At 42.9% G+C, this 15,031-nt stretch overlaps 1 protein-coding gene across 2 annotated transcripts in view; it reads left to right on the top strand.

Moving 5' to 3' along the window:
* elp4 (elongator acetyltransferase complex subunit 4) overlaps window positions 1-15,031 on the top strand; it is a 45,670-nt gene that overhangs the window by 7,941 nt on the left and 22,698 nt on the right. For both annotated transcript variants that reach the window (XR_003742748.1, XM_028956784.1), the window contains exons 6-9: window positions 1,547-1,631; window positions 4,867-5,055; window positions 8,996-9,104; window positions 10,881-10,987. Coding sequence is in view for 1 of the 2 variants with exons in the window: in XM_028956784.1 (XP_028812617.1) it covers window positions 1,547-1,631; window positions 4,867-5,055; window positions 8,996-9,104; window positions 10,881-10,987 (490 nt within the window). In the remaining variant the exon portion in view is untranslated. The remainder of the gene's footprint in view (window positions 1-1,546; window positions 1,632-4,866; window positions 5,056-8,995; window positions 9,105-10,880; window positions 10,988-15,031) is intronic.

A 15,031-nucleotide genomic window follows, 5' to 3' on the forward strand; every position in this document is an offset into this window, starting at 1 on the left:
CCCAGTGGGCCTGCAGGCATTCAATGTCTTTTACACAATAGAAACAAGCCCCCATCCCACCCACCAGCTCCCCATTTTTCTTACCGCATTTCAGCAAAAGAGCGAGAAAAAGAAAGCCTTTCTAGAAGAAGGAAAATGCCAGTGATGTTTACATAAAAAAAAAACAAAAAACATGTCATTAATTATTTAAAATGGGAAATTAAAACGTCATTAATTCATTGTAATATGACATTATTTACACCTATATTTAATTAATATATTTTATATATTTTATATTTCACAATTTATTTAATTGGGGCATATTCAATGCATCATGAATTACCTTTCTCTGTCAGTCTGGCCCATCAAATTAAGTGGGTTGGACTAATGCTGATCTAGCCTGTGTCCTTTCTACCATTCATCTACCATTCTAGATCTTGGTCAGAAGGTTCCCGAAATAACGGCAACTTCCTCCAATAAAGTCCTCCGCTTTAGCCGCTATGTATTCAGGTTCAGCATCTCCTGCTTTGATGTGGTCTGCTAATCCTACAATGTCTCTTACCAGCTCACCCATCAATGGTAGTGCAGTGTCGGAAAGCACACAGTTTAAGACCAAAAGTATTCATCTGTTATTCCCACCTACTTACTTTTATGGGTCAGACTAACAGATAAAAGTAATTTATGATGCACTGAATAATAAATTGTGAAATATTTTAATATGACACATTAAATTAATGAACAATGTATTTATATAACAATTAAATAATTAATGACAAATGTATTATTTAATTATTGATGTGTTTATTTTAAGCACTCATGAACCTCAATAATTGTCTGTAGTCTTGTGAACGACTGCTGAAAGCGGTTGTTTGTTTATTTGTTTGTTTGTTTATTTTTAAGATTTCTTACAAAGATTTTGTTCATCACGTCAGTTGGGCTAAATTGGCCAGTAATTGATGGATTTCGTTGCAACTTGCTGGGCTTCAAAATAGTGGAGTGCTTATTAGTGCATTGTGCGTGCATTTCTGAGCTGGAAGGACCAGTTTTAAAATTACGGTGTAATATTAGTCTACCTGTGATTCTTAAGTGGTCAGAAAAACATGCACAGTTTGATTTTGGGAAAAAAAAACGTAAATCTAGTAAAAATTGAATAAATGGAAAAATGCTAAACTGCTGCCCTGTGCTTATTATATTAATTGTTTATTTGTTAGACTTCAGGGAGGTGTGGGTAAGATGTGTGCTGCACCCCCTTCGCTACTAACAGTGCACATCTTACCCCTGATTGAACAGGGAAGCGCTGTGTCACCCCAATCAGAACCATCACCCTGTTAACCTGATCTCTGCACCAACAGCCACACCTGAGCCACGGGGCGCTGGGAGCTGACAGAGGATCAGCGGCGTCAATTAATGACTTTTCATTTGATGTAATCAGGGACAGCATCATTCGCTCTGACAGCTGTGGAAAAAAATTTATTAGTGCTTTTCGCAGCCTTATATTAAAATATATTATGTTTAGCATTTTCAAAACCCCTTGTAATTCTGTAGTTGTCTCTCCCACTCCCTGTAGCCCAATGACTGAGGCCTATGCTTCCCTCCTGAAGTCCATCCATGGGGTAATCCACAAAGAGGGCTTCGATGGAGCCACTCCACAGGTAGGTCAATAACACGCTAACTTGTCTCAAATTAATTTAATTGTTCACAGCGTTTATCAAGCTATGAAAATCATGCACTGAAGCAACCCATGACAAACTTATTAATAGAAAAGAGGTGGAGAAAACAAACCTAAATAATGCAATTTTACTGCTTCTCTCATATCACCATTCCTGTCCATTCAGTCAGTATAGCACTGTGTAGTAATTACTGACTAGTACAGATATTTTACATTTATTGCTTCAAAAGCACGATTTTACTTATTTTGTTGGGGAAAGTGCAGCACTTCATTTGGCTTCATCTCCACTTTAGTGCCATCTACCCTCCTCGTTCTTCCTCTCCCACCGCCACTCTTTCCTTTCCTCGTGTGGTACCCCACTGGAGCAGCGGGGCTGTGTGTCCCCTGGGTGCTGCCTTCTCAGAGCAGTGTCCCATCAGAGCGCCAGCAAACAGGCAGAGACAGACACAGAGCAATATGCCGAGGGTCTGCTCACATTCATTAGCTCTTGCAGAGGAGCATGTCACCCCAGGAGAGCCCCTCGCTCTGCTGTCCTGAATGCGGCACTCTCCCCGGCAACTGATGTTGCCGCCGCCTCGGGCTCTGCCGTCGGGACTAGCCCTCCAGAGGCCGTCTCTCTCTCTTTTTTTCAGCCACTCTAACTAGCTTGGTGTAGCTACCCAGTGCACTTAACTCCAAAGTCATCTCAGCTGAGGTTTCTCATTATTTGACAGTACAGACCCTCTGAATGCATGATTTTAGATTTATTAATGAGAGGTGCATGCATTTCACAAAAAAATGAATAAATTATGTAAACTCGTACACTTATAGTTTAGAGCAACGTCCCCTTAAAGGGTCGTGGGAGTGATGACCATCATTCTATGATGAAACATTTCTGATGGTCTTCCAGCATCACTGAATGGTAGACGAGTGTGAAAATTAAGTGAATTATGAAATGTTCTTCACACACCAGATCTGCTGGACAGCTTTGGGAGGGTTCAGGCCATAGAGTATGTATTGAACCTGTTTTTTTTTTTTTTTTGTGGAAACCAAACACACTGCTAAGACACTTTATCTGTCGACCACCTGTATTTAATTTTTTCTTACTTCACAATAAAGGATTATCGTAAATTCAAACATATAAACTGCTACGTTTTTTGCACCAGAACTGTGGCTTTTGCAACAATGCGTCTAATTTGTGGATTTCTACAGGCCAACTAGCTTCCTGCCGCCAACACATTTAACCTCGTCATATCAGACCAATTAAATTACTGATCGGGTCACAGTGGACCAATGACACTGTTTCGACAAACTCACACCTAATTCTACAGATCAGCCATTTTGCATTTCTTGCACAGACCCTCATCATCATATTATGCCACTTTCGAGTTAAAAGCGATCAGATTGCCCGACGAAGAAGGAAAAAAAGCTGCTGGAGGATGATGGCGATAGTGATCAATGACTTTTGCTTTTCCTGAATTTTAGCTGGGAATGTTTGTGATGAAGTAATGGCATACCTTCAGGCTGTTCATTATATTGATATTGATATTGAAGAGGATTGAAGAGGATTTTGCCTGCTTTTATTTAATTAAAAGTTTCTAAAAGGTTTTCCTGTGAGATCTAGCTCCGTGAATATCTCATGTTTCAACGGGGACACCTGCATCTTATAGACAAGTGCGGCTTTTTTATGTGCAATTTCTTTTTTCTTTTAAAAATCAGTGCTTCATATACAGTATATAGGTGGTCTCTATATAGTCTGGAATTTACGGTATATAAAAACACTCCAAAACTGTGGTCTTCAGGAAGGCAACATTGTCAAATGGCCGAGGTGAGATATTTTGGCACATTTATGATATTAAATATTCGAAATAGTCAGACTTCCAGTTGTTTCCTCATCATTCTTCATGTATCATCACATCTTTGTGATGAAGCTTGTTTCACATACAAGTGTGACCACTCAGCTTCTATCCCATAACCACCCCGCCCCGCATGTCACTCATGCTCCAGATTAAGCGTTGACATAATCAAAGCACACCGCCCCCCCTGACGTGTTGTTGCAGTGGAATGCACAGAGGCTCAAAACATGGGCACGGGCACAAGAATCCCTAGTATGAGTGCCCATGGGGATCAGAACAGTGATGTGGTGTATGTCGCTTCAGTGTGACTGTGTTCATACTAAAAATCCAATTATCAACCGTGATGAGTCCAATAACTTGGGAATGAAAGAAGCTTTAAAGTCCTTTCAGTGGCGGATAGTTAGAAGAGTGTGGCTGTGCCAGTGTAACTTTAATTGCATCTTGTTACTGTTAAGATTTCTGTAAAGCATGCTCAGTAGCCTTTGGGGGGGCTCTTCTGTGACAGTACCATGGAAACGGGCCCGATGCCATCATTCCCACAGTGCAGTCAGAGGCCTCTGAGCACAGATGCAAGAAACAGCATCTCCAGCTGAGATTATCTGACACTGTCACTGGCACGCTCTCACATGCACATATGAAGGAGAAAAAGAGGGGTGGTAGCGTGGGGCGAGAGGGATTTGTGTAACTGCCGTCCCGAACAGTTACTGTTGGAACACTTTTAATTTATTTTTCATGAGCGAGTGGCTTAGTATAGTTGGCGGTCCACATTTTTGCTTGTTCTAACAGCTTCTTCTGTTCAAAATAAGTGCTGGTAAAGACTCATTGTGAACGCATCCCCCTTTATAAGAGTGGAGGCGAGTCCTGCGGAACACTCTCAGGCTTTGTTGTGTTTGGAGAGAGTTCCCGCTTGGCGTGCGCTGACTGCCACAGTGCCAAGAATGCACTGGCTCCCACTCTGGCAGACATTTTGGCTCTTAGAATGACAGGCTCATTGTGGCCTTGTCAGCCGGCAGTCCTGATTGGATGGTGGTGACCAATCATGTTTGACTGTAGTGTTCCAATTGTACATCCTGTTGAATGGAGTTGGCTATCCCATTTTTTTCATGGAGTCAAGTTTGTGACCTTGAATCAGAATTACAAAGGGCTTTTCACCAATGACAAGATTCCAATAAACTCAAGCTCAAACTCCTACTTACCTGTGTCAACACTTGTACTTACCTATTAAAACTACTGGATAATCCTATTTTACTTTCATTTTTAACATTGGTGTTATTGAGATAAGCACAGATTTTTTAAATCTATGTGAATGCATTTGCAAACACACAAAATGTTGCATCAGCAGTCATCTGATACGACCTTTACTTTTGTGTCTGTTTATGACAGTCCAAGGTACGGAACATCATGCGATTGGGTTTACACTCTCTGGGCTCCACACTTTGGGGAGATGACCTGTGCTGCAGAGAAAAGCCTACTCATGGACACGCCCTGACCACCTTTCTGTATGCACTAAGAGGACTGCTACGCTCTTCCCTTACCGTTGCCATGGTTACAATCCCATCTCATCTCATACAGGTATGTCCAAATAGCTTTAAATTGAAGTCTTGCATTCATATTGTTTTAATACCTGCATTTCTCTTTCTTTCCCTAAGTATTTGTTAATGCTTTGTGTTCTGATGGTGCAGTATTGGTAATGATCATGGTTTCAGTTGTATTATTTTTGTTTTCACATCCATCACAGTGTGTGGTGATATACTGAGTTTTAAGAAATGCTCCAGAGCTAAGACCAGTGTGTTGAGTGGCCCCTTCGGGTTTTGGGAACTGAAAGAAGTTTCGCTTGGCTGGAATGGAGAGGCCCCTGTGTCTGTGTGTGTCGGTGTGAGTATGTATGCAGGATGGGTGTGTTTGGCCTACTGAAGAGTGTCCTCACTGGGGCGTGTCGTCGCCTCTTTGTTGGGTCTGAGGCCTTCGACCCCGCGCTAAAGGAGCCATTCCACGTTATGGTCTCTTGTGTGTGCGATTCCCCATTCAGCTTGCAAAGGACGCCCTTTTATTGCCCGTCCATTAGCTAGCTGCAGTCTGGACCGGGGGGATGTGGTGAGAGTGCTTTGCGATGAAAAAGTGGTTCTCTACGTTTTGTACAGTTTCAAGGCCAAGTATAAGAGGTTCATTATGAGGCCACACAAAATGCGTGATGCCACTTGTACTGTACTGTGATGCAATATATCTCTTAAGCATTTTACAGTAATGGCTGATGGAGGCTTGTCTGTTTTGTTGCATGTTTTAAGGCCTGTGGATGTATGAGTGTGTGTGTGTGTGTGTGTGTGTGTGTGTGTGTGTGTGTGTGTGTATGTGTGTGTATGTGTGTGAGAGACAGAGGGGTGAGAATGAGCACATCCCCCTCAGGCTTCTCCAGTCTGGCCCTGCCCTCCTTTGCCTCTCGGGTCTACTGGGCCCCAGCATGGCAGAGGGGTCATCTGCTGGGGCATATGGGGCACCGTGAGCACCTCTGAGTCTCCACAGGGCAGCCCCTCCCCACTCGTGCACCCTCGCTTTCCCACTCACGTCCCCCCCTGAGCAGGACCCTCTGTTATGGCTGCTCTGTTTGTCCTTCACTCTCATCATACTACCTAACGGCACTTTCTCTGTCTGGTGATCAGAACTGGTCCACCATTGTCTTGTAGCTCATAGTAGCAAAATCTGACAATATTTTCAGATTCATCAGACAACCTTGTTCTTTTATATAAGAAAGCTCCTTTTACCAAATTGACTCGTAAGTATTAAAAACTCAGTAGTTTCAATCATCAAAAGTGTATTTTTTAATAATTCATTTGGTACAAGTGTTGGCAGTTTGCTAAATTGGAATTCCATTCCGGCTGCCTTTCCAATTCTTTCCAGCACACACCCAGATCATTTTACTAAAGGAACATGTGATTTGATATTTGTATGTGGATTAACACAACACAACATATTTTAAAGAAACACCATTGGAATGTAACCATATAAACTAAAGATTAAAGATTATGAGCATGATGAAATGTGCCTGTTTCTTTATGTAGATGTAATTAGTTGACCTGGGTCGTCGTCATTGTTAAGTTTTACATTTTACTTTATCATTCCCCTTTTCTGCAAGGAAATATACATAATAAAGAAAGCTAGGCGTGGCCTGCCATGCATTTTTAATGAGCGCAGGAGTATAGAGAGCTCCCTGAAAGCTTCCCCAGTCTGATTAGAGCCGCAATCCACCTGAAACTTTAATCAGTACCCAGTCATGCAGGAAGAGCCCACCGTGGCCCTTCCTACGACACCCGCAGTCCTCATTGTCAGGCCCGAGCCCCAGGAGACACCATGCAGCAGCCAAACAAATGACCACCCTTGGTTGGGGTGGCCAACTGAACAGCTGTCCTGGGATACAACAGCCAACTTGCCTGTCCTGTGGGCTTGGCCTAGGAGGGAGATGGGATGGGGAGCTGTACACGTCTAGATGCCCATCTTGTGATGTTGGAATTGGGAAAGGAGGAAGGAAGCTGACCTGGTCTTTTCTAGTGAATTTTAGCACACTGTGTTTGCGTAACCCATTGGCCCGCTGAAAGCTGCAACCCGGTAAACAACATCCTGATAAGAGTGCGGAAACGTTCAGTGTGACACGATTGAAAATGTGCTGTGGAAGCTCTAATGAAACTTCACAGATAGGAATCTAAGCTCTGTTTTCCACTCGAAGGTTACATGAGGTCAAAGACGTCCAACTGTTTTTGAGGCATTTATTAAGTATGAAGCGCTGAAAAAAGCATACTCCACATTGAACCATATTTAACCTTGTTTCAGACCATTGTTTGGGTTCAAATGAACATTTGTCAAATCTCAGCAGCTCTGTAGGACTGTATTGATCTTGAGGTGGGTCACCCTGTCTTAAGTCTCTGACCTTAGATGTCATTTCAAAGCCTCTCCGTGCAAAAGCCAATGCCCTAAATGGGTTCCACGCCTGCTGTAAAAGTAGGACAGAAATAAGAGGAAGAAGAGGTAAGAGACCAGGGTAAAGAATATTTGGATGCATGAAAACCACATTAGACTTCACCAGCTACCACTGAATGGGGCTGTGTGAAATATTTACGACTGGCAAAATTAATTTTTCAGAGCGGCTGTATTCTTTCTTTCTCTCCTTCCTGGGCTGTTTTTTGGTTTTGTCAATAGGGGGAGCTCTGTCCTATTTTGGTACTCCATTCTCTTCCGCCAACCTCCCTCCCTCCCTCCCTCCCCCCCCACCCACCCCTCTTTCTGTCTGTTTTTCGTGTCCTCTATGCATTGGTCTTTCTCTGTTTGTTTCTCTGGGGTCTTCTGTACCGAGCATGTGCAAACAGAAACACGCATGTTTCCTGCAGCCGCAGGAGGAGGAGGATGGTAGTGACCTGTTCCCCTACAGCTACACCGACACAGCGCCCACTTATTTGTGCATAGAATATATGGTCTGTGGGCTTCGCAGGATCTCGGGTGCCGGGAGTGGGTTTGGCCAGATTTGAGCCGTATGGCCTCGCTGCATGAGCCGTGCTGGGGGTGGGAGGCACAGATTTCGGACCGTGTGGAAGTCAGCGCGCTATGCCAGTCAGGACGAGCCTGTGTCGGTGTGCGGGTTGTATGCTGGCTTCGCTGAATTTGGTTTTGCAGAGGGGATACTAGCAGCACAGCTACAACAGGCCACAGCTTGTCACACAGCCTTTCTGTGTGTCGCCTCCATAGTTTTGTTAAACTGCACATGCATCTCATACAACAAAACTCAATATTGTCATTCATATAAGTTGTGTTTTCATTCACATTCCTTACTATTGTTGAATAATATGCAGCAAAAGACCCTAAATAGAACACATTAGCTTTATATTCATCAACAACAAACTGTGTAGAAAGAGGTCTTTTTTTTTTTTTTTTTACAGTATTCTTTTTACAATCAACATAATTGGATGATAACTCATAATAACTCATTTATGCGTAGAACTGCACATGACCTACCCAGGCTGAAATATCATGGGCAGATATCATTATCATGATACTAAATACTAATGTCTGTGCGCTACCTGTCTAGCAAGGCACCGTGCCGGGGGCCGCTGGCATTAGTCGCGAGTCGTGGAAATGTTCTAATTGTGCTTGGCGTTTTTGCCAGAACCCAGCGTTCTGCGGATAAATGCTGCGTTGTCTCCGATGAGAGCGGCTCATGCCTGACTGAAGTCTCCCGTTCCCTCCTGATTCGTTGCCGAGCTAATGACGACTTAATTTAATTTCACCAGCCAGGGAGTGGCCCGTGCATCATCAGGAGGGTTTTAATTACCTGGGACGAGACGAGATGCAGCGACTCCCTTACTCTTCCCACTCTGGTCTTTCTGTCACTACCCTCACTCAATCCACAAAATACATTTTTTACATTTGGCAGTAAATGGGGGTCAAGAACTTCATGTTGAAGATTTTAATGAGAAGTATTTCGAACGAAACTAGTTCTTTTACATTTTTTATTGTTTTGTTTCTGCAGAACAGGGCAGTGATGGGACGTATAACGCGACTGAGTGACACTGCCATCGCTCTGGAGTCGTTCAGAGGATCAGACAGAGAGACCAACCCTCTATATAAAGACTATCATGGTGAGAGAACACACATGTGCACTGTGAAAATATAGGATCTGAGTTCGAGAAATAGAATCCTCAGCATAAGCTGTACGTTACATTATGGCCTCGCTCACTCATTCTCTCTCATATACACACACACACACACACACACACACACTGTGAAAAAGTGCATTTACTTGTGTGGAGGAGACAGGGTGGACCCTCACTGACTGTCAGCTCGTGTTAGTGTGAGGCTGCTCAATCAGACGTGGTCCTTGGCAGACAGGCCGGGGGGGGATTCAGCTGCCAGAGCGCTGTGCCCTGCTCCGCCCCACCCCCACCCTCGCACCCGCACCCATCAGGCCCCCATAGGGCCCCGCCAGACCCGGGGAATCAATTTTGTTCCCGACCGCAGAGCGCCGCAGCAAATAATAGGTGGCACAGTCAAAGAAGATTTGGAATATTGCAAGCTCCGAAACGGTGACGCTACCCAGAATGCAGAGCAGCCCAGAGTGCAGCTGAGTGGGGTCCCTGCTGCGCGCTAATGTTTCTCTCTCTTGCCGCCCTTCCTCACGCCTGCCATGTGACTTAGTTCCTTCTCCCACACGCCCTTTCTGTCTTTGAGTCTTGCATAAAACCCATTTCCTTAACATTAATTTTAAAAAGCAATAAAAACTCACTTTCCAGGGTAATTAATTATGATGTAATTAAACTTTCTTTAAATTCAGCTTGGAACATTTTATAGTAAAATTGTATGGAATGCTGTGTCTGTCTGTCTTCTTATTGATTTTATGTCCATTCGCAGTTTGGGGTTATGCCATTAGTATGTCACCATAAGGCCTATAGACACAATGGGGGATATGTTGAGGCCACTCTTTTCTTCTGATGGTGCGTCTGTAGCACAAAGCATGCTGGGATTGCTGTCACAGCGAATCAGGCTGGGTGGAATCAGCCTAGCGCACACAGGAGCTGTAGCACTATCCTGCACTCGCCACCCTACCCTTTACAGACACACACACACACACACACACACACACACACACAGACACACGCACACATTTTCTCATCTCCTCTTCTTCTTTTTTTAAGTCGCTTTTCTTCATAGTAAAGGAGGGAGCAAGGCTTCTTTTCTCCCAACCGTCACATGACCCTGTTTTACCCCAGTTCTTCTCTTGCTTTCCGTACCAACCTCCAGTCTTCTTTCCTCTTCTCCCCTCCCTTGCTCATTCTCTACCTCTTCGGGCCCTGTGTTTTGGTTTCTGCCCAATGGTGCATTTAATAAAATGATGGTAATGCTCAGCTGCTGTGCAGAGTGATAGCCGGGTGTGTTTGGAGCAGAAAATACAGAAAGCAAGCTGCAATGTTAACATGTGTTTGTCTCCTATACCCCGAAGGTGCTTTAAAATTGCCACTTTTACTTTATTTTTGCTTTTTCGTTACTGCTGAAGAACAGTGTTTCTTAAAAAAAAAATCAATGATTCATGATACAGTAATAATTGTCAACTGGCCTTTCCATTTTCTGTCCTCCAAGTCAAGCTTTTTAAATTAATGGATTTTAAAATATAAACCTTTTAAATAGTTAAAATACAAAATACAGAAATATTACTTTTTTTGTGAACAGTTATTTCATTAGTTTAAAAAAATACTACTCTTAAAGAACAGTCCGTGTCTGAATGATTGATTCCAACACATCACTATGTGTTTGTTGTAAGCTTTTCAGTCTTCAATAATTTCAATCATTTGTTTCTTGTTCCATCTCTGTAGAAGAAGCGCAGTGTTTTTGGTATAGTGACATATCTTCTCTTCTCTCAGGTCTTCTTCATGTACGTCAGGTGCCTCACCTTAACTGTCTGGTCTGTGAGGTCCCTGACAGCAAGGACCTGGCCTTCAAACTGAAGCGGAAGCAGTTCACTATTGAGGTAATACATTTTTTTTTTCAGAAAGCTTTATTATTTATGTTACTACAGTAACATGAAGACCAATGGCTGATTTACACCAGAACAGTAAGCTGAAGCATAGAAAAATCCTTTTTTTGGTTTTTCTGTTTCATTCCTTCCTCTCAAATGATTTCACACATTAAGAGGTCATGATTATTCATTGGCTTTTGTGTTTGTGACGCTCCACTGAGCTCTCTTTATTCTTTTCTGCTATTGGGTGTCAATTCTAAAGGTGAAACTATTGATTAAATGCTGGAGTTGACACACTTCTCTCAAAATCACTTCAGAGGTGCTGAAGCATTCCAGTGAAATGCTCGTGAATAGGGAAGGGATAATGGCATTGTTATCGTGATTAACAGTAATACACTGCTGCGGTGTGTAAATGTTGTCATGGTGGTGTTGTACAGTAGTAACTAATTTCAGTAATTTCCCATGATTACGGTAATTTGATTTTAATTCTTATGAAGCAGCAGTGTATTCAAAGAAATTCTATCAGATAATAAACTTTCGAACAGACAATAAATGAGCAGAAAAACTGAAATTGTGTTTACGGAATTTTGAGACATTCACAGTGTGAAGTTAGAATGAAATTGGCTGTAATCAGACACAGGCTGTTTTCTAATGATTGTTTATGGTAAGTATTTCAATTACTGTTACAAATGAGATCAAAACCTGTCCCAAATTATACTGAGAGTGTTTTGTGTTAATTCTGTTTAGCATTTTTACTGTCTGGAGACTTCCTCTCACAGCGTCTCACTGGTCGTCTGTGCTCCAGGGACTGGGGACAATTAGTTGTCAGGCTGTCCTAATCCACAGTTGTCCTAACTTTGACCGTTGGTGCACAATGGCCCCTCCTTGACACACTGGGCTCCTTGAGTGACCACAGTGTCGGTCTATAGTAGCATGTGGCACCCGACCTCCTCCTTTTTCACATCATAAAAACAAGGCACTTCACCTCTTAAACACCCTCTGGGGCACCTTGCACAAAACTGACTTTCACTCACATCACCTCACAAGCACACACATACACAGAGCCAGCACTCAGAGCCTCTCGGAGCTGTCCGTCAACAAGAACCTGCCCCCTGAGACAAATTAAGAGGCCCACCTCTTAGTTAATGCCCATCGTAGGCTCTCATTATTGTATCACAGTGAAGCCTGTTAATGGTTAATCAAGAGGCCCATTGTCTCTGGCAGGAAGAAAGGTGGGGTCCTTCTCCAGCCTCTTCAAAACCCCACTTCACATCCCACCACAGGTTCTTTGCTGCTGATTTATAAGCTCCATAAATGTGACACCATTCATGGACTTTACCCTCGATTGCCTTGTAATTGTTCCCCACAGTGTGCTGAGAGCTCTTTAGCTCTCCATTTGGAGAAGAACTGTATTACCAGTATTGCTGGGCATTTTGTCCATTTTCTTTTTGGGTGATATGGCTGGGTGATGCACTTCTGCAGCATCAATTTTAAAGGCGCAATAGCTGACCAATTGTTTGATGTTATTTAATGAAACATTTCTTCAATCGTCCAAAGGAGAGAGGTAATGTTGAGGCTAATCTGGCCAATCAGCCAAGAGCCGGGGTAGGGGAACTCTGATTGGCGGTGATGATGACCTAGTTTCCAGTGCCTCTGTGGCAGGTATGATGACTGCAGTCTGAGCACTGGAGTGTGGGGGAGGTGATGGGGTGCATTGGGGAGTGCAGAAATGGAAGAGGGTCTGTCCTCAGTTGACCACTTAAGCTACCTACTTATTCATTGTTATTATGTCCATTAATAACTGTCTGGACCTGACCTATGACACGGATGTGACATGCATCTTAACCTAGAGATAATGTTTTGAGTGCATATTTACAATAATGCAGTTGCAGGTCTTTTTTACATAGTGAAGTCGCACTACTGACTAAACTATTACAATCATTTTTATTTATTTACAGAGACTGAAGGGTGTTTTACTTAAAAAGATCAGATCATTCCACTTCAGAGCATTCCATTACCGGTGACCCTTGGTGAGCAGTGGGCAGTGAAAGATGCCCGGGGACCAGTGTGTGGGGTCAGTGGCACCTCAGCGGTTTAGGATTTGAACCAGCAACCTTATCATTATGGGACTCGCTTCCTTACCCGCTAGGCCTCCATTGCCCCAAGGAATGTAGTATTGAGGAAGCTGCGATTTGAACCGCGGTCCCCTCTGTCAAGGACTGCTGACATAAGCACTCGGCTGTGGTGGTGATAAGTGATAAGTTCCTATACCTGTAGTCGATCCCGGGCCACTTGTGTGAAAAAGAGGAATCCTAACTGCTAGACCACATGAGAAGAATAAAGAATATATATATTAGGAAGAATATTAGGAAGGGATAATGGCATTGTTATTGTGGTGAACAATAATACACTGATGCAGCATGTAAATGCTGTCATGGTGGTGTTGTACAGTAGAAACAAATTTCAGTAATTTCCCATGATTGCTGTAATTTGATTCAAATTTTTTATGAAGCTGCAGTGTATTCAAAGAAATGCTATCAGATAATAAATAGGCAGAAACGATGGGTGAAGTTAGAATTAAATTGTCTGTAATCAGACACAGGCTGTTTTCTAATGGTTGTTTATGGTATAATTATGGTTATGGTCATTTTAATTATTGTTACAAATGAGATCAAAACCTGTCCCAAATTGTACTGATACTGTTTTTTGTTTATTATTTTAAGCATTATTACTGTCTGAAAACCTTATATTATATAAATATGCAGTCATTTAAACTGCATATGTGTAGATAAATGCATGGATTAATAGATTTTTTTGCTTAAAGAACACTAAACTGAGCTGGTTTGTCACTCAGATGAAATAAAGTCTATTGTTTTTAGGAACGTCAGTCCTTCTGAAGTCATGACTGGCTGTCAGGCCTCACACGTTTGGTGGAGTGGGCTGTTGCATACCATGCATGGTTCCTCCACGGTGAACTCACATTCAGGGGTCACAGACAGGTCATGTTCATTACGTCTGCATGTATCAGCCTAGTTTTCACCCAGTGTCTGTTTGTCGCAATGCTTTGATTGACATGTGTCGAGCTAGCGCTAGGCATGTACGAGCACACACAGTCAGTATTGCTAATCAGCGCTATGTGTTTTGAGCTGTCCTGCGGCCCTTCTGTCTATTTGTAGCACTTAACTTCACACTCTCTTCTCTTCCCACACACACAGACCAACACAGCTCACCTTCTCTAAGGTGAGTCAGCGTTGATCAGGTGTTTGATAAAAAAAAACAAAAAACTATGAGTGACAGAAAGAGGCTTGTGTCACGTCAGGCATGACACATGCAGTCCAGCTCATGCCAAAGCTCAGCCATCACCTGTGACTAAATTCTCTTAGTATATGGCATATTTGTTCCGTATCTATGAGAACTATTTGTTAACCATTTTTCACGTGACCCTCTATACATAATCCATACATGTCTATGAGAAAAACTAACAAGGAGCCTTCAAACCACTAGAGGCAGCACTCAGGTTAATTACTCATACATAGTCATTTTGTAGTAGCAACTCATTTCGGTGGACACAGTGGTTCAGAAAAGTCTTTACCAGCTACTCTCAAGTGGTCTCCAAATGGCAAGAGTGGGTTCACATGATGAGCAGTCAATTATCCAAAGTGCCCTTGGGGCAGAATTAACCCATGGCCCTGTTGCAGCAGGTAGAGAGGTTAAGTACCAAAAAACTAAATCAGTGATTAGCACATGCACATCTACCCTAACACACACTTACATACTCGCTACTTTTTTGTTGAAGTAAGAATGTGAAAGGCAGATCATTTGTTCCTACCAAACCTGAGGAGATTACACCTTGGGGAGCTTGGGGGGGTCGTCAGTGGGTGAAGCATGAGAAAGATCATCTCTTCAGGATTTATGTCAAATTAACCGTGACATGGTGAGACGAGATTGGAAAGCCTCAGGAAAAGCAAATGCCCGTCAATAATATTAGAATTACCCATTCAGCCGTTTTTGAGTTTTGAGAACTTGCCGGTTAACCACCAGGGTTTTTGCCAAGCT

Source organism: Denticeps clupeoides, chromosome 16 (assembly GCF_900700375.1).
Source record: "Denticeps clupeoides chromosome 16, fDenClu1.1, whole genome shotgun sequence".
In the NCBI taxonomy this organism is placed as follows: Eukaryota; Metazoa; Chordata; class Actinopteri; order Clupeiformes; family Denticipitidae; genus Denticeps; species Denticeps clupeoides.